The sequence below is a fragment of the Apodemus sylvaticus genome, chromosome 8 (genome assembly GCF_947179515.1).
Source record: "Apodemus sylvaticus chromosome 8, mApoSyl1.1, whole genome shotgun sequence".
NCBI classification, from domain to species: domain Eukaryota; kingdom Metazoa; phylum Chordata; class Mammalia; order Rodentia; family Muridae; genus Apodemus; species Apodemus sylvaticus.
In genome coordinates this window covers 51,792,817-51,811,708 of record NC_067479.1, presented here as the reverse complement: position 1 = coordinate 51,811,708, position 18,892 = coordinate 51,792,817, and the positions used below count along the sequence as shown (strand labels likewise).

Genomic DNA, 18,892 nt, shown 5'->3' with positions numbered 1-18,892 from the left:
TCAAGGTTAGTCACCCGCTCCCTGTAGGAAGCTAACAAGTTAATGGTACCCAATCCAATATCATGTACTGAATACTATCGACCACAGTAACCTCAACTTAGAGATGAGCTGGGAACAGGTATGATCAATCCCTAGATCCTCTCCAGGTCAACCTTTGTCATCTGACAAAAGACATGTGAGAAAGAAAGTCTGTGAGGACATACCTGTGGGCATGGACAGCGGCACAGCCGTGGAGCACAATGGTCCCGTTTGTGAACACACAGACAGCTAACATTATCACAACTGCTCTAGGTATTGCAGAGCCTCGGCACTGAGTAAGGCAACCATTCCTGGGAGCTCGGGCATTTGTAGAGTGCAGAAAGCTTGCTGCATGCTTCAAATGTGAAATAGTCTAGAACTATCTTCCCAGCCAAAACATGATTTTATGTTCCCAAAAGATTTCTTAGCATACAAATACTAAATATGATTCTCCAAGGGGAGCAAACAAGAAGTGGGTCTGATAGTAATGGGGGATTTCTTTTTTCTTTTAATTTATTCACTTTATATCCTGATCACTGCCCTCCATCACCCACTTCCACAATCCTTCCCCTACCCCCCTCTTCTCCTCTGACAGGGTGGAGGCACCCCCTTGGGTATCCCCCTACTCTGGCACATTAAGTCTCTGCAAGGCTAGGTGCACTCTCTCCCATTGCAGCCAGACAAGGCAGCCCAGCTAGAACACATCCCATATGAAGGCAACGGCTTTTAGGATAGTTTCCACTCCAGTTGTTCAGGACTCACATGAAGACCAAGCTGCACATCTGCTACACATGTGCAGGGAGGCCTAAGTCCAGCCTTTTGTGTTCTTTGGTTGGTGGTTCAGATTCTGAGAACCCAAAGGGTCTAGTCTAGTTTATTCTGTTGGTCTTCCTGTAAAGTTCCTGTCCCCTTTGGGGTCCTCAATCCTTTCCTCAACTCTTCCATAAGAGTCCCCAAGCTCCAGCCACTGTTTGGCTGTGGGTGTCTGTATCTGTCTGAGTCAGCTGCTGGGTGGAGCCTCTCAGAGAGCAGCCATGCTAGACTCCTGTCTGCAAGCATAACAGAGAATCACTAATAATCAGCGATTGGTACTTGCCCATGGGATGGATCTCAAGTTGGGCCAGTTCTTGGTTGGCCACTCCCATAGTCTCTCCTTCATCCCTCGTCCCTGCATGTCTCATAGACAGGATAAAATTTGGGTCAAAAGTTTTGTGGGTGGGTTAGTGTCCCTATCGCTGGGGTTCCTGCCTGGCTACAGGAGGTGACCTCTTCAGGTTCCATATCCCCAGTGCTGTGAGACTCAGCTATGGTTACCCCGTAATAGGAGATTTTTTTAATTTTTATCCTTTTGTATTTTTATGTAGCATGTACATGTGCACGTGTGCATGAATACATTCATGCTACATGTGTGTAGAAGTCAGAGGACATGTCTTCTTGCTTAACTTATTAAAGCAGAGTCTCTCTTACTTTTCTTTTTGTTGTATTCCGTAGCTGCCTGCAGCTACTATGAACTGGGTTGGTGGAACAGAAGCTGAGAGATAGATGGAGAAGGGGTAGAAAGAAAGAAGGCCAGGATGATATTTTACCGATCGAGGCCCCAACTTTAATGTCAGTCAGACCTTTTAACAGTTTGGGCAAGGCCTTCCCCCCAGACTCCAGGCTGAGTTCCTGCAGAAGTCGTCTAGCTTCGCCTGGTGGTCCTTGGCTCTACTGCTCAGGCAGCTGGGTGGGTCACCGGCTTAATTCAGGAATTCCTAGACCTGGAGGAACAATGAGCTTAACCTTCACTCTGAGCTTCTCCACCCTAGGATAAAAATTCCTGCTGTAACCTACTTCCCTATGGTGCCTTAATGTCAGATTCCTGCCCGAAGCCAGGGATTATCCTTGGCCAATGTCAAGTTCCTACCATGTGGCATGACTCCCAATATGGCTCTGTACATCTTTTTATATATTTTAATGCATATTATATAATTACACATGTGTATATAGTTGGGAATTGAACTCAGGACCTCTGGAAGAGCAGTCAGTGCTCGTAACTGCTGAGCCATCTCTCCAGTCCCCTCTCTTGCTTTGCTGCTGACACACTGCATCCTCCAGGCTCGTGGTCTCAAGCTTCTGGGTAATTCCCCTGTCTCACCATATGAACGCTGGGATTACAGGTGCATGTTGCCACATCTGGCTTTTTATACGAGTTTTAGGAGACAAACTGGGGTCATTGGACTCAGGTAGTCATCACCCTCGTTCTGGGAGATTTCTTTAAGAGAATCCTTCCAGCTCCTCTGCAGTCTCTCTCTCTCTCTCTCTCTCTCTCTCTCTCTCTCTCTCTCTCTCTCTCTCACACACACACACACACACACACACACACACAGTGGGCATTTCTTAGTCATATATGAAAATGTCACCTGGCACAGATGGAATCAGGGAAGTTATTGACTGACAGCATCACTGATCCTGCTTCTGGGCCATTTCATTCTGTGATCCTTTTGTAGTCTCTTCCCAGCACCTACCAGTCTGTGTTTAGGGAGATACTCCGGGAGCTGGCAATCCAGGGTGAACTGGAAGATGACGTGGACATACCCCTGAGTAAGCTGATGGAAGGTGACAACAAGAAGAAGCTGGGAGCTTTGTAAGTAACCGACAAGGGTGGCTGCTCAGTGGGTTCCAGAAAGCCAGACGTGGAATTGGGTGTAAACATCACAGCGCGGGGAAGAGAACTGAACTAGGGTCAGGCTGGAGCCCGGAGTCAGGAAGCAAGCCCCGGCCAGGCGCAAGGACATGGATAACACTCGGGAGTCACATGCACACAAGACCCAAAGTTCCAAAGGAAGGGAATCATATGGATGCAAAGCACAAAACAAGAACAAAGGCAAACAATGTCTTCGCTTTGTGTGTTGATGTGGATGCGGGTAAAAGGCGTTGACCATTGTGGGAGGTGGTACGTGGTTGAACTTTCAAGATAAATCACATTGGCTAAGCCTGCTTGAAATTTTTCCTACCATGACTGATTTTCTGTCGTCTTCCTTGGGTATCAGTGTCATATTTATTTGGTTGGATCTAGCAATCTGAATGAATGCATCTTGTTATTTTGAGTTTGAAGGGGTTCCAAATAGCTCTGCCCAGTTTGTGGACAATGTTATTTTATAAGCAATGTCCACATGTAACCCCCATGTGATTCAGGGAAGCCATAGAAAATATGGTTGCAACAACTTAACTCATCCAGCTACCCTGGCAGCCGGACCTCCTGGTCTGCGCTTGGGCCCAAGATGACCCTCACTGGACTCATTTTGAAAGACTTTGGATCCATTCAAGTACCCACACTGATCAGTTACAAGCCATGTGGGAAACACTGAGCAGATGTCATGTGCCATCCTTAATTCTTGAGCGCACTGACCGAAAGGGAATCTGGGTCACACAGCAGAGTCCTCTGTCTCGCTTTCCCTGGTGTAAGATTTCACAGTCTCTAGCCCCACAGTGCCACGTAGTGTGAGATGCAAACATGAATTAAGCTTGACTTTTAAAGATGATTTACATTCCATTCAGGTTGAAGAAAAATTTTGAAAAGTACAGAGAAACAATTATGTGGATTATGAAACAACGTGAAGGTAAGAACCATTCTTCTGATTTCCGCCCATGTCACCAGCCTTCTGGTCTCTACCTTCATCTGCTCTCTGCCTGCCTGCCTGCCTGCCTGCCTGCTTCCAGCTAGGTTTCTCCTCTCTAATACTTACTATTCAGGACCTAGGAAATGCCTAGGGAATAGTGCCACCCACAATGCCAGGCCATCAGTTAACTTCAGGACAATTCCCACAATCAAGACTGACCCACAGACATGCCCACAGGCCAACCCGATCTGGATAATTTCTCATGAAGACTCTCTTCCCATGTGATCCTCAGTTGTGCCAAGTTTACCATTAAAACAAACGAGTACAACTTGTAACTTGAAAACAAAATAATATAAGGCTGAGTTTACCATAATGCACCACCATCATGCCTACCTACACCCTGTCTCTCTTGGAAGCCTAAAGGGTTTGGTCCATCGACACAGAAAAGCAATGGTTCTAATTCAAGAGCCGCTTCCCCTCTGTGGTTCTGATGTAGCCAGTTCTAAGAAAGCCTGCAGGCTCCTTTGAGAAGCTACTCACTTGCTTCCTCTGTGTGACCTTTTGTCCCATATTCCTTCCTGATGGACTGCCTATATCTCTGAACACACTGATTTCCAAGCTAAAGTTGAGTTAATGCACCATCATAGAGGGAGTCACACCAAGATTGGCTCTGTGCCTGTTTTAAAGCCCTACTGGCATTGTCTCAAAATTCTCAGTAATTTTAGAACAAGAGTCTTTGTGGTTTTATTTTGCATCATTAAATGAAATAGCGTCTCCTATCCAAAAACCATCTTTTGCAATGAATAGGCTACAAGAGGTGGCAGCAGCAGTAGCACACATCTTTAGTCCTAGCATTCGGGAGGCAGAGGCAGGCAGAACTCTGTGAGTTCGAGGCCAGCCTCAGCTACAGAATGAGTTCCAGAACAGGCAGAGAGCTACACAAAGAAATTCTATCTCAAAAAACCAAAAAGGAGAGGGTGGGGGAGGAAGAGGAGGAAGCAGAAGAGGAGGGAGAGACACACAAAAACATGACACAACTTACATTATAAGCCATCAAAAGGCCATGAAAGCTCTTGGTTTCCTTTGTAGTACTGGGGCTTAACCCCAGAGTTTTGTGCATCTGCCGCTGAGCTACACACCCAGTCAACCCACAAAGCTGGCGTCTGCTGGATGGCACCATGCACGCCCTGTCTCGTGGCAGTGCCATGGTTGACATAGTCAGAGGCACCTTTTTTTCTGTTTTAAGGAATCTGGGATTCCTTCATCTTTTCCTTGAGATTCAGGTTTCCCTTCCGTCTCTTGGTTGTTCCTTCACATTATTTTCACATATTAATCTTAAAACTCTTCCCTAGACCCCCATGGTCTCTAAGGAGACGTCTACCTTCTTCATATAATTTACAAGGCCCTCGATTTCCCTTCTCCAGCTGCACTGGCTTTTTGTTATGTCATGACCTCAGCCAAGGCCCCCCTGCTGTAGAGCCTTATTATTTTCTGCTGCTTATGATTGGGACACTCTTGTCTCCAATGTCCAGTGGCTCCCTCCCTCCCTTCAACTGGGACTCTGCTTAAATGTTCCCTTCTCAGAAATATCTTCCTAGGCTACCCTTTACAATGCAGTGTTTGCACACACCACTTTGCTACCCTTTACAAAGCAGTGTTTGCACACACCACTAGGCGTCCCTCTTTCTCCACATAGTAGCTCTTCATAGTACTTGTAACCATCTGGCATATTACAAGAGACAACAGGGACCGTAGCCCCCTGGATGTTTAGAACAGTTCCTTGTACTGGGGATGTTTACTGAGAATGCAAACAGACTAATGGCCCAGCAGCGCCTGCCTCTCCCAAGTCTCTGCTAACTCATTCCCACTCAAACCTTCAGACACCCAATACTTATGCCAGAGCCCCATCATGCATTGCCTACAGCATGTCTTCCTGAAGAAGGCACTTGGGCTTGAAAGCCTGGATTATGTTCTCCTGTGAACGCTCCTGGCAGACTATACTGACCTCCCCCGACCAAGGTGCCAAGTAAGCCAGGCTCCTTGCCACCACCAAGAGCATCATGAAAGATGTCACAGACAGCAGCAGGTCCTCACTGCAGTCTCTAGTACTGTGTTCAGCTCACCTCGAAGCATGGGAGAGAGCTTGACCCTGCAGCTCTGCTGTTAGAAAAACAGGCAAAACAATTAATATAGAACTGCATTTCAATGAGAACTAAGTTAAATGGTCTTTGCGATGCTCAAAAAGAAAATAACTTTTAAAAAACTTAATTTTGATACAATCTGAATCAAATGTACAAAAGATCCAGAGCCCGGGTAGGACATTTTTTAAAGATTATGTGAATCTGCGTTTAATCTATTTAGAAACTGCCAAAACTGAAGAGGAAGAAATAAACTGTGGAGCTGGTGACAGCTCAGTTGGCAGAGTCCTAGCTTCACACATACTAGGTCCTAGGTTCAAACCCCAGCACTGCATGAACCAGGAGCTAAAGCCTGCGCCTGTAATTGTAGCCGTCCAGAGAGAGTCGGGGCGGGGGGGGGGGGGGGGGTGGAGGGAGAATCAGGGGACCAATGCCAGCCTGATCTACATGAGATCCTAGCTCAAAAAATGAATAAATATATAGAAGTGATCACAGAGCCCCAGTCATCAGACCTCAAAAGAAAAGCTTTCTCCTACATCTTAAATAACACAGTATCATTTATATTTTAAATTAAAATAACATGTCCAAGGTACGTTTCCTTTGTTTTGAAAAGCTAGGCCTTGAGTTAGCCCGAGTTTTCACTTAGCAGCCATGCACTGTGCTGAGCGCAGTGTCTGTGCTCTCAGTGAGCGAGCACGCAGCCGCACCCCTGCATTCTCAAGGCTGTGCTGGCCGAGGCTCGCCTCTGCCTCTGGGCCAGCGCTGGGCTGGCACACGACAGGCATTTAAGGATATTTGTTGAATGAATCAATGAAAAACAGACAGGACAGCCATCTGGGAGTTCAGCCCCCTCTTTTCCATTTCCAGAGGTCTTGCTCCCCTCCCCCCCATCCCTTCCCCTTACCTGGATTGCAGCTGAGTCCTCAAAACCCTGTAGCACCTTGACAGATGGAGTGTAGCTTAATTCCCCACCATGTCACAACTGGCGCAGTCGCCCTACTGAAAACAGTTATCATCACTTGTTGAAAACAGCTGGCCAGAGGATCCCAGAGAGGGCCATCACCATTACATACTTAATATCCACTCTGCAACCACCCGAGAAGCCTGAGGAAAAGATAGTCGTAAGCCGTCATTCCCTCACGTGGAGATTACATCTAGACCACAAATGGACACAGGCAAGGATGAAGGTAAAGATGGCCGTGTGTGGGTGAGTCCACTGTGAGGGGGCTTTCCGTCTTTGCTTTTGGGTCAGGTGAGGAACGCTGCCAGGGTCAATGTAAGAAATGGACGCCAAGAAAAGTGCTCTCAATACGTCAAGACACAGCTGCCAGTGTGGGTTGTTGGAACAGTGATTAGGGCTTTAGTTGAGTCTTCTCCCTGTAGGGCCTGTATTAAGTAATGTGGGGGAAAAGAATAAAAAACAAACAAACACACAAAAACCTGCATAGCAGGGCTAGAAACATGACAGAGAATGTAGGGCTCTTCTACAGGACCTGAGTTCAAATCCCAGTACTCCTGTTAGGCAGCTATAACACCTGTAACTCCAATTCTGGGGATCTGGCACCTCTGGCGGTGTGTTAGGCAACCACACATATGACACACACACACTTTAAAATAAATAATCTTTAACAATAAACTACATATTGTTAACAGTTTCCTTGGTGATAAATTAGAATCAATACTTTAAAAATCAGTTACACGCATGAATAGATACATAAACTATGGGACAAGCATAGATTGGAGCTAGAAGGCTGAGGCAGGAGGATCATCTGTAAGAAATCAGCCTGGTTTATATATCAAGACCTGACAGAAAGAATGAGGGGCAATGGGAGGAAAAAGAGGGAAGGAGAGATGGAAGAAATGAAAGATGGAAGAGAGGAAGGAGGGAAAGAGGGGAGAGGAAGGGAAAGGAAAGGAAAAGGAAGGAAAAAGAGAAAAAGAGAAAAGTTGTCAAGCCGCGACGAGACGTGAAAGAAACTTGAGTTCACCTTGCTGGCAAGGCAGCAGACTGTATGGTCCAGCTCTCTCACATCTGTCCCATCTCACAGTGACACTGTGGTGTCCGCAGAGGCTATGCAGAGGAAGGAGTAGACAGAACAGACGGTCTTCAGGGTCACGAAGCTGCTCTGTAGTGACTTCTATCTGACACCACAGTGACAAGACACATGCCATTGTACATGTGTCTAAACCCACAGAAGGTGCGGCCCCAAAACGGATCCCAGTGTGAACTGTGGAAGCAGGAAGTCTGTGGTGCCAGCATAGCTTCATGGATGGTCTTCAGGAGAGACGCCGACAGGAAGGCCGGGGCTTGGAAATGACACATTTCCACCCAGCTTCGCTTTGGCCTGCTCCACCGCACACAGTGACCGCACACAGTGTGTTTTTGAATCCTGATAGGACATCTTACTCAGGACCTGAGGGACGTTGAACCCTGAATGGAAACTGTGCTTGAAATGTCAGTCACCGAGTGTGCTCCCAGAAGTTCAAAAAATGAGGCATTGAGCAGAGGCCTGAAAGATGGATTTTACACCTTTAGTGAACGTGTGCCCAGAGCACACACGTGCCCCTGTTGCCAGAATTCCTGAGATGTGCAAGACAACAGGCCCCACTCCTGTAAGACTGTGATCCAGTTGAGAGAACTGGTCCACAGAAATACTATCTGGTGCTTTGTCACTGGGAGAAAGCAGGGTTGAGGGCCTGAAAGAAGGGATGCTCCTGTCTCTCGAAGGCAAATGGGAAAGGTTCTTGGACCAAGCATCCTGCAAGCAAAAGCATGTCTGGAGTAGGGACAGTATCAGGGGGATTTGTGGGGTTTGGGGGGGGGCAAACAGCAAATGCAATCCAAACAAGCACAAAAGGGTCCGCATCTCTTCCCCAGAACATCTATAAATCAGGGAGACACAAACAGCGAATCTGCTCTGACCATTTCCTGCCACCACACTGAAAGACTGTGATCTTTAACTTAAGAACCCGGGAGGTTTCTTTTGATTCACAGTCTCAGAGGTCTCAGTCTCCAGTTGCTTGGCCCTGAGCCTCCAGGCCTGTGGCGAGAGTGCATGGCACAGTGGAAAGTCTGTGACCGAGCAAAGCGTCCTCTGCACAGTGAGCAGGAAGCAGAAACGCCACAGAAAGGGCCAGGCTCTCAATTTGACCTCCAAGGTCCTGAGTTCCATGAATGACTCCTTCCAGTTAAGGCCACACCTCCCAAAGCCTCCACCAGCTCCCAGCAGTGCCATCCCTTGGGGACCACACCTGCAGTGTGTAAGCTTTCTGAGGGAGGAAGATCCAAACCTTAGCATCCACTGGTCGCACAGAGCCACTTTCTCCAGGACACTAAGGCATGGTAGTCAGGACAATGCTCCCTAGCTACCGAAAGTAAAGACCTTAACAAACACATTATGTCCACTTACTTCAATCTCGAAGCTCTTTTGAGTGGTTTTCCTATGAGATGGATCTCAGAGATCTCAGCTCTTCTATCAGAGCTCTTTATCATCCCAGAGTTCTGCTGTCTGCTCGCCTGCACAGAATCCACAAAGCTGGAAGCCACATTTAAACTCAATGAGGGCAATGCCCATGACCACCCACTTAGCTGCAAGGGAGCTAAGACTGCAAGACTCCAGCTGTTGTGTCCTGGGAGGAATAGCATCAGTTTGCCTTCAGAAGAAAATCAACTAGCCGTGCCCAGATGACCCCAGTGGCTTTGTTTCCAGTGAGGTGGAACAGATTAGGAAACCAGCACTGTCACCACAATGGATCTTCTGGTCTCTATATATGCTCAGCGCCCTCCATCTCTCAGTCCTATGTGTAGATGGGAAATCAAGACAAGTCAACCCAGCTAAACCCCTGCAAACAGAGGGAAGGGCGGTCCAGGTCACACAGATCATGGTAAGGGTTAGAAGCATCACTAGATTTCGGCTCTGTCACATCACCCCCACCTCCACCCCCACCTTTACCCTTCCTCACTTCCAATAAACTAAAGGAAACATTCTCCAGCTAGCCTCACCAACTAGAGACACATAGCTTTTCTAAACACCCATGGGGCCTCTGTGATGATACGGCACACACCAGCCCACTAAACAAACCTCAGCCAACATCACTTAAAATATGTCCTCCAGCGCATTTAATATGAGTAAAGATGATGGTGCCACCAAAGGTATCAACCATTGCCAGATATCAGCACACTTACATAATTTCCATGTCAAAGAAGAAATCATATTAGTCCTTGAAAGTATTAAGAATGAACTAAAGACAAAAATAAGATACCTTCACTCTCACGGAACAGCTAAAACAATATTGGACCTCACTGTTTCATCTGCTCGTGAAATACAGGGAGACGAGGAAATCACAAAGAAGAAAGGTGGAAATCCAAAGAGTAAATTAGCATCCAGAGCTAGGAAAGAAACTTACAAGACAGAAAAAAAAAATAGAATAAATAAAACATAAACCAGTCTACAGAAAAACTAGTAAAGCAAGCTGGCTCCTGGCAACACTGATCCAAGGGAGTAAAAACGTTTTTAAGTTATAAATACAAGGAAGGAAGACATATGAACAGAGGAAGCCAAGACTTTTTTAACACCATATGCAAGCTGCTTTGTATGGCAATAAATGCAAAGATTTACATAAAATGATAATTTCCTAGAAAAAATATAATTTACTAAAGGGAAATCAAGAACAAGGCTTTGAAATCCTAAATTTACCAGTGTTATGTGTTGAGCTGTCTTCCTGTACAAGGGCATGCTAAGGTCCTAACTCCAGTACTGTAGAGTGTGGCCTCATCTGGAAAGAGCATCCCTAGGGACATAATGAGTCACAGATGAGGGAAGACTGGAGAAGGGAAGGCTAAGATAACACACCCTACCCACTTTCAAGCCAGAGGATGCAGATTAACACAGGGAAACAGAGGCAGAGCCTGGGCATGCCAAGGATGGTGCCCCATCACCAAGCACTCAGGGGAAACAGGAGCCAGGTTTGAAAGACCCACACCTTCATTTCACACAGGGTGCCTCTTCAAGGGGGAGGATATATTTCTCTTTTTTGAGATTATTCATGTGTATGGGTGGTTCGCGTATATGTACATATGTGTACCTTGTGCATGTCAAGTGCCTGTGGAGGTTAAAAGAGGACACTAGATGCCCTGGAACTGGAGTTACAAATAGTTGTAAGCCATCGTGTGGGTGTTGGGAATAAACCCCAGCCCTCTGCAAAAGCAACTAGTACTCTTGACTTCTAAGGCACCTCTCCAGCCCCGAGAATAGTTCTTTAGAACGAGATGGTAGGGTGATTAAATTAATTGTTTATATCTCCCTGTGCATGCCCCAGCTGCACACACGTGTACCATGGATCCAGTTCATATGAACAAGTAAATGGAGTTGGTAGGAGTCACAGGCCAGGCAGCATGGGGTGCTCAGAGCAAAGATGCAGGAACTGAGGATGCTATAACTCCACCTGTCTTTGAAGACAGCTGTCACCTGCCTGCTTTCCTTGTTTCTTCCTCCCAGGTACATCAAAGTGATGGAAAAATAACTGCCTACCACAGTGGGAAGAGCTTCCATATTTTCTTTCCTAATGGCACAGGCCAGATATAGTATCCACTGAAGAAGAGGGGTGTTCATATTAATACCTAAAACGTTTGGGACTCTGGCATGGGATGTGGGCTTTGACTGGGAACTGTGTCCTCTTCGGGGTCTAACCTTTCCATGGGAAGGGGCTGTCTCAAAAAGCCGATTGTGTCTTAACCAACTTGCAGCTATCCATCAGGGAACCTGGCTCTGCTCATCTCCTGCAAAGGAGTGGAGAAACTTACTTACATTGTTCTGGAAGACTCTGCACGTAGAAAGATCCGAGGCCTTGTTACTAACTCTGGCCATGCCACCTTCTACAATGAGGATGGAGAGATCTGGTAAGTTTGGGTCTTTAAACCCCAACACCTGAACCACACGGAAACTGTATGGTGGAAGTTTGTACATGTTGGGAACATGAGAGGGGCACCCACAAAGGACTAGGGTAGACCCTGCCCTCAGAGCAGGTGCCTTAGCATTCCCCAGTGCAAAAGAGCAATCATGGCCTCTGAGACCACAGGCTACTGGCTTCACCTCCAAACACCTCCCCAAAGTCCAACCTTGTGAGATCTGACCCAGAAGGCCCTGGGTCCCACTGTCCCAGAAGCTTTGGAGTAGGGCTTTAGAGACATGCCGTATAAAGAAATTCAGAGTCAAAAGGCATATTCTAAATATTTCATTAAAATCAAACTTGTTTCTTAAATCTCTAGTTCTGGTGATAGGGAAAGCCCTCCATTTACAGTTCAGTGTAACTAGGTCCCCTTAGAACTATCCCTCAATAGTTCCTGTTCCAGACGAAGTGGCTACGGTGTGGGAGACGCATATTAGCTTGGGTTAGTTAACTTATTTTCATCAAAACCAAATTCACTTTTAATTCTAAAAGTCTCCTCTCACCCAGTTTGCCTTGGCTTTCAGACATCACTTCCCGGTTGGCTTCTTTACTCTGAGTACGAACCACTGTGCCTTGAAGGTCATGTGTGTAGAATGTGCTGTCTGCAGGAGTCACGCCCCAGATACAGGAAGCTCATGGTCTTGAGGCCAGGAATGTAGTTAATGATCAGAACTCTTGTCTGGTGACATATGGTAGGGTCTCTTCTCTCTAAAGTTGTAAGTCCAGAAGAGAACTCAGAGAAATATATGAAGAAACTCAGACTCAAAGGTGACAGTCACTTGCCCTGAGTTGTGCATGAAATTAGAGTCATGGGATCTTAGGGCATTTATTCTCCTTGATATAAAAGGTCTAAAAGTCATCAAATAGTAGCTATAATCCCAAGGTCTGTCAACAACCAAAGGGCAGGGAGATGGTCAGAGCAGAGGCGAGAGCTGGCCCCATCCCAAGGCTTCTGCTCTTTGGGTCTTAGATCCATTGGGAAGAGAAGAACAGCGTGAAGCTCTGGAGAGAGGCACGGGAGAGGAGGCTGTGCTGTGGGAGGCTAAGGGAGGCCATGCCTGAGTCTGAAGACAAAACCTGCCCTTAGGTGGACATTCCTTGTTGGAACCTCTCTATCCCACTATCTTAGGGTTACTATGCTTCAGTGACCAAAAAACAAGTTGAGGAGGGAAGGGTTTATTAGGCTTACATCTCCACATCACTGTTTATCATGGAAGCAAGTCCAGGACAGGGACTCAAGCAGGGGAGGAACCTGGAGGCAGAGGCCATGGAGGGTGCTGCTACTGGGTTTCTCCTCACAGCCTGCTCAGCCTGCTTTCTTATGGAACCCATAGGGGATGACACCATCTGGAGCAGGCTGGGCTCTCCCCCATCAATCACTCGTTAAGAAAATGCCCAAAGCTGGATCTTATGGTGGCATTTTTTAAATTTCTTAATTCTTCCTCTTTGATGACTTTAGCTTACATCATGTTGGTCTAGCAGTCCCACCAAAACTTTGTGGGTCCAGGAGGAGAACGGGAAGCGGGAGGGTCAGAGAGGAGCCAAAGGGTTGTAGCCTGGCTCCAGCATGGTAGTGTCTGACACATCTCCTTCTCCTAGGTTGAGCCTGAGCAAACTCCTGGGCTATTACTTCCCCAAAGGCAAGCGGCAGAAGGCCTGGAACTGGTGGGACATGAGCGTACACGTGCATGCGCCCCCTTTCATGTGCATCACCCTGAAACTCAACAAGTACATCCATGTACAAATAAGGAGCCAGGACAAGGTCATCTTCTGCTTCTTTGCCCCCAAACAGAGGCGGATTTGTTTAAACATGGGCACCAAGTTCAAGGTAAAGTCTTTACTCCCCTCACCAAAAATCAGACAAAGGGAATATAAGATGGGAGTGGGGGTGGAATATATTGCCCCAAGGACCCACTCTACATCACCTACCTCCTCTAGCTAGGCTGTACCTCCTATTTTCCATTGTCCCCAACAATAATGCCATTGTATTCAGAATCTATCAAGGGATTAACCTACATCTAAAAACACTGCCACACATAGAAGTGTGCTTAAGTGATCTCTAAGATGATTCTTACTCCAATAAGGACAGGCAATTGTCTTGGTTAGGGTTTCTATTGCTGGAACAAAATACCATGACCAAAGCAAGTTGAAGAGGAAAAAGGTTCATTCAACTTACATTTCCATATCACTATTGAAGCAGAGGCAGGTGGATTTCTGAGTTCAAGGCCAGCCTGGTCTACAGAGTGAGTTCCAGGATAGCCAGGGCTACACAGAGAAACCCTGTCTCGGAAAAAACAAAACAAAACAAAACAAAACAAAACAAAACAAAACAAAACAAAACAGGACAGGACAGGAACTCAAACAGGGCAGGAACATGGAGGCCAGAGCTGATGCAGAGGTCATGGAGGGGTGCTGCTGGATCCCTCTCCATGTTTGCTCAGCCTGCTTTCTTGTAGAACCCAGGATCACCAGCCCAGGGATGGCACCATCCACAGAGGATTGGGTCCTCCCCCATCAATCACTAATTAAGAAAATGTCCCGAGTTTTCAGGCCGCTATTTGCACCAGGGAGCCAGGCAGCTCCACAGCCTTCTGTGCGCAGACTCTGCCAGAAGAGAGTTGGTCTCCCAAAAGTACAGACACAGGCTTACAGGCCCACAGGAGGAACAGGCTCCAGCCAGAGACAACAAGACGAACTAACACCAGATATAACCAGATGGTGAAAGGCAAGCACAAGAACACTACCAACAGAAACCAAGGCGACTTGGCAACATCAGAATTCAGTTCTCCCACCACAGCAAGTCCTGGATACCTCAACACACTGGAAAAGCAAGAGTTGGATTTAAAATCGCATTTCATGATGCTGAAACAGAACTTCAAGAAGGACATAAATAATTCCCTTAAAGAAATACAGGAGAGGAAGCAGAGGCAGGCGGATTTCTGAGTTCGAGGCCAGCCTGGTCTACAGAATGAGTTCCAGGATAGCCAGGGCTACACAGAGAAACCCTGTCTCGGAAAACAAAACAAAACAAAACAAAACAAAACAAAAAGAAATACAGGAGAACATGGGTCAACAGGTAAAAGCCCTTAAAGAAGAAACACAAATATACCTTAAAGAATTACAGGAAAACACAATCAAGTGAAGGAACTGAACAAAACCATCCAGGATCTAAAAGTGGAAGTAGAAACAATGAAGAAATCACAAAGGGAGACAACTCTGAAGATAGAAAAACTTGGAAAGAATTCAGGAGTCATAGATGCAAGCATCAACAACAGAATACAAGAGATAGAAGAAAGAATCTCAGGTGCTGAAGATACCATAGAAAACATTGACCCAACAGTCAAAGAAAATGCAAAATGCAAAAAGTTTATAGCCCAAAACATCCAGGAACTCCAGGACACAATGAGAAGACCAAACCTAAGGATTATAGGTATAGAAGAGAGCGAAGATTTATAACTTAAAGGGCCAGTAAATATCTTCAACAAATTATTAAAGAAAACTTCCCTAGCCTAGAGAAAGAGATGCCCACGAACATACAAGAAGCCTACAGGACTCCAAACAGACTGGACCAGAACAGAAAGTCCTCCAGGCACACAATAATCAAAACACCAAATGCACTAAACAAAGAAAGAATATTAAAAGCAGTACGGGGGAAAGGGCGTAACTTATAAAGGTAAGCTATCAGAATTACACCAGACTTCTCATCAGAGAACATGAAAGCTAGAAGATCCTGGACAAACCTCATACAGACCCTAAGAGAACACAAATGCCAGCTCAGGCTACTATACCCAGCAAAACTCTCAATCATCATAGATGGAGAAACTAAGATATTCCATGATAAAACCAAATTTACACAATATCTTCCTACCAATCCAGCCCTACAAAGGATAATAAATGGAAAACACCAACACAAGGAGGGAAACTACACCAAAGAAAAAGCAAGAAAGAAATCTTCCAACAAACCCAAAAGAAGATAACCACACTAACATAAAAATAACATCAAAAATAACAGGAAGCAACAATCACTATTCCTTAATATCTCTTAACATCAATGGACTCAATTCCCCAATAAAAAGATATAGATTAACAGAAATATTTTTCATGTAAATTTTCAGTTTTATCAGAAAATGTTTGTAATTCCTCTTTCAATTAATTTAGTAGGGGTTTTTTGTCTACCATTTTATCTGCATTATTTTTTCATGATCATCTTCAATTTTAACATGTTTTTCTATATATTTCTTCTATTTTATCAGAAATATTTTCCATGTAAATCTCTAATTTTATCACAAAATGTTTTTAATTCCACCTTCAATTAATTTAGAAAGGTTTTTATGTCTACCATTTTATCTGTATATTTTCCATGAAATAGTCCATTTTAATGTGTTTTTCTATATATTTCCTGAATTTTATCAGAAATGTTTTCCATGTAAATCTTCAATTTTACCTGAAAATGTTCATAATTCCACTTTCAATCAACTTAGAATTATTTTTATGCCTACCATTTTATCTGTATAATTTTTCATGATAATCTTCAATTTTAACATGTTTTTCTATATATTTCTTCAATTTTATCAGAAATATTTTCCATGTAAATCTTCAACTTTATCAGAAAATGTTTATAAATCCACTTTCAATCAACTTAGAAATACTTTTATGCTTACAATATCTATATAAAATTTCCATGATAATCTTCAATTTTAACATGTTTTTCTACATTTTTCTAAAATTTTATCAGAAATATTTTCCATGTAAATCTTCAATTCTATCATAAAATGTTTCTACTTCCTTTTCAATTAATTTAGCAATGTTTTTATGTCTACCATTTTACTCTTTAATTTTCCATGAAAATTGTTAATTTTAACATGTTTTTCCTATATATCTCTTCTATTTTACCAGAAATATTTTCCATGTAATTCTTCAATGTTATCATAAAATGTTTTTACTTCCTTTTTCAATTAAAGAACTTGCTTTTCTAAAAAGAAAAAAAGAAAATGTCCTACAGGTTTGCCTACAGCCTATTCATACAGAGGCAATTTTCTCAACTGTGGTTCCGTCCTCTCAGAGACTTCAGCCTGTGCTGACACAAAACCACCCAGCACAGCCAGCAAGGTTGTCTTAGGGTTTTTATTGCTGTGAAGAGATCCCATGAACACTGCAACTCCTTTTTTTTTTTTTAATTTAGAAATGTATTGTTTAATCCACAAAGTCTATATAGCTTTAGTTTAAAAATAAAATAAAACAAGTGAAACCAAGGCACTGCTCAGGCCCTTCCAGCCCGCCAATTACACGAGTCCTTCAGTTGCGGGTACCAGTCCAAAGAGTAAGAAAAAGCACGACCGGGAGCTACCACGTTCCATAAAACCACCGTATATAACCGAAGGGTCCGTCCTGGGTCTGGTAAATCGCCTTTACAACAGAGGAAGAGAAGGGGAGAAGGAAACTAAACAACACAACCTGAAGGAGAAAGCCCAGAGTTCCAAATCAGTTTAGGAACCGCCCCACAGGGCAGCCCTGCAGCTCTAGAGCTGGGATCCTGCCGCACAGCGGACTCCACACTCACTCACTCAGATAGTGGTCTCACTTCTGGGCAAGCTGACAACACCTACACAAGGTTGGAAGCACGATTTACATGGGTGCTGAGATTCAAGAGAAAAGGAAGGGAAAGAAAACAACAAACCAAACTCTGGGGAGAGGCAAGGGCTTTTAAAGGAACCACGAGATTTTTTTAAAAATAAGATTTGTTTGCACTGTCACTGTCTTCAGGCACATCAGAAAAGGACATTGGATCCCATTACAGATGGTTGTGAGCCGCCATGTAGTTTCTGGGAATTGAATTCGGGACCTCTGGAAGAGCCGTCAGTGCTCTTACATTGCAACTCAAAAACAAAAACATTTAGTGGGCACTGGCTTCCACTTTCAGAGGTTTAGTCCATCGTAGTCATGGCAGGAAGCAAGGCAGCACTAGTGCAGACATGATGCTGGAGAAACCAGGATTTCTACATCAAGATTTGGCAGGCAGCAGGAAGAGAGTGAGCCACTAGGCCCGGCTTGAGCATCTGAAACCTTGAAGTCCACTCTCAGTGACATACTTCCTCCAAAAAGGCCACACCTACTTCAACAAGGCCACACCCACTCCAACAAGGCCACACCTACTCCAACAAGGCCACGCCTACTCCAACAAGGCCACGCCTATTCCAACAAGGCCACACCTACTCCAACAAGGCCACACCCACTCCAACAAGGCCACGCCTATTCCAACAAGGCCACACCCACTCCAACAAGGCCACACCTACTCCAACAAGGCCACACTTCCTAATAACGCCACTTCCTGTGAGCCTATGGGGGCCATTTTTATTCAAACCACCACCACAACCATATTGCCTTTCTTTTCCTCACTTGCATTTGTGTAACATGCTAGCACCTCAGGCTTGCACACCAGGGAAACCAATGCCCCAAAGAGCTTAGCTCTGTCAGCAGTCAAGGCAAGATGCAAGGTCCTTCCCGAACAGTAGTCTCCCATACACACTAGTTTTGTTGGAAAGCAGTATCAGAGTGTACCAGCAGATCACGTGACCACAGGAGAAGGCCAAGTGAGCATCTGGGACACAGCGAGAAGGCTGCAGGTGGCAGAGCTGCCGAATCAGATCTGCCCTCGAGGGTGACATTCTAGAGCCATGCATGATGGCTACGGTGGGGCTAAGTCATGGGTGGGACACCACACTGGAGCAGCACTGATCCTCACCCGGCCTTCTACTTGTCCCACAGCATATTAACTCAAAAGTGCGTGAAGCCTTGATGCAGAGGGTGGTCCTGGAGACAGACCCCCGCCCAACATTATGGAAGATCCAGTTCCTTCTGGAGAAAATAACCAGGACTCTGAGTTTCCTGACACTGTCTGATTTGGAAGACTTCATAGCAGTGGTCCAGGTGGTGCTCAGGGACCTCAGTGCAAAGAAATCTCGAATCTGGTCTTAAGGCAGCCTCCGAATGGTCTCGGGCCTCCACTGCATGGCTTGGGAAAGGAGAAACCTCGGGGCAGGTCACACACAAAGACTGAGAGTCAGTCAGCTTGTAGCCCAGATCTAACGTAGCTTCCATCCTAGGGGTAAAAAATAGGTTTGTGATGGGGAGTTAAACTGAATCTGAGGCTGGGCACAGAGAGGGCTTAGTGGTTATCCCTGACCT

At 45.3% G+C, this 18,892-nt stretch overlaps 1 protein-coding gene across 1 annotated transcript in view; it reads left to right on the top strand.

Moving 5' to 3' along the window:
• The window catches only part of Erich6b (glutamate rich 6B), a 40,355-nt gene extending 21,673 nt beyond the window's left edge, over positions 1-18,682 (top strand). The window contains exons 6-12 of the mRNA XM_052190256.1: positions 2,508-2,644; positions 3,559-3,620; positions 6,791-6,945; positions 11,257-11,342; positions 11,505-11,657; positions 13,307-13,535; positions 18,473-18,682. Of these exons, the coding sequence (XP_052046216.1) occupies positions 2,508-2,644; positions 3,559-3,620; positions 6,791-6,945; positions 11,257-11,342; positions 11,505-11,657; positions 13,307-13,535; positions 18,473-18,682 (1,032 nt within the window). The remainder of the gene's footprint in view (positions 1-2,507; positions 2,645-3,558; positions 3,621-6,790; positions 6,946-11,256; positions 11,343-11,504; positions 11,658-13,306; positions 13,536-18,472) is intronic.
• Positions 18,683-18,892: the final 210 nt, after the last annotated feature.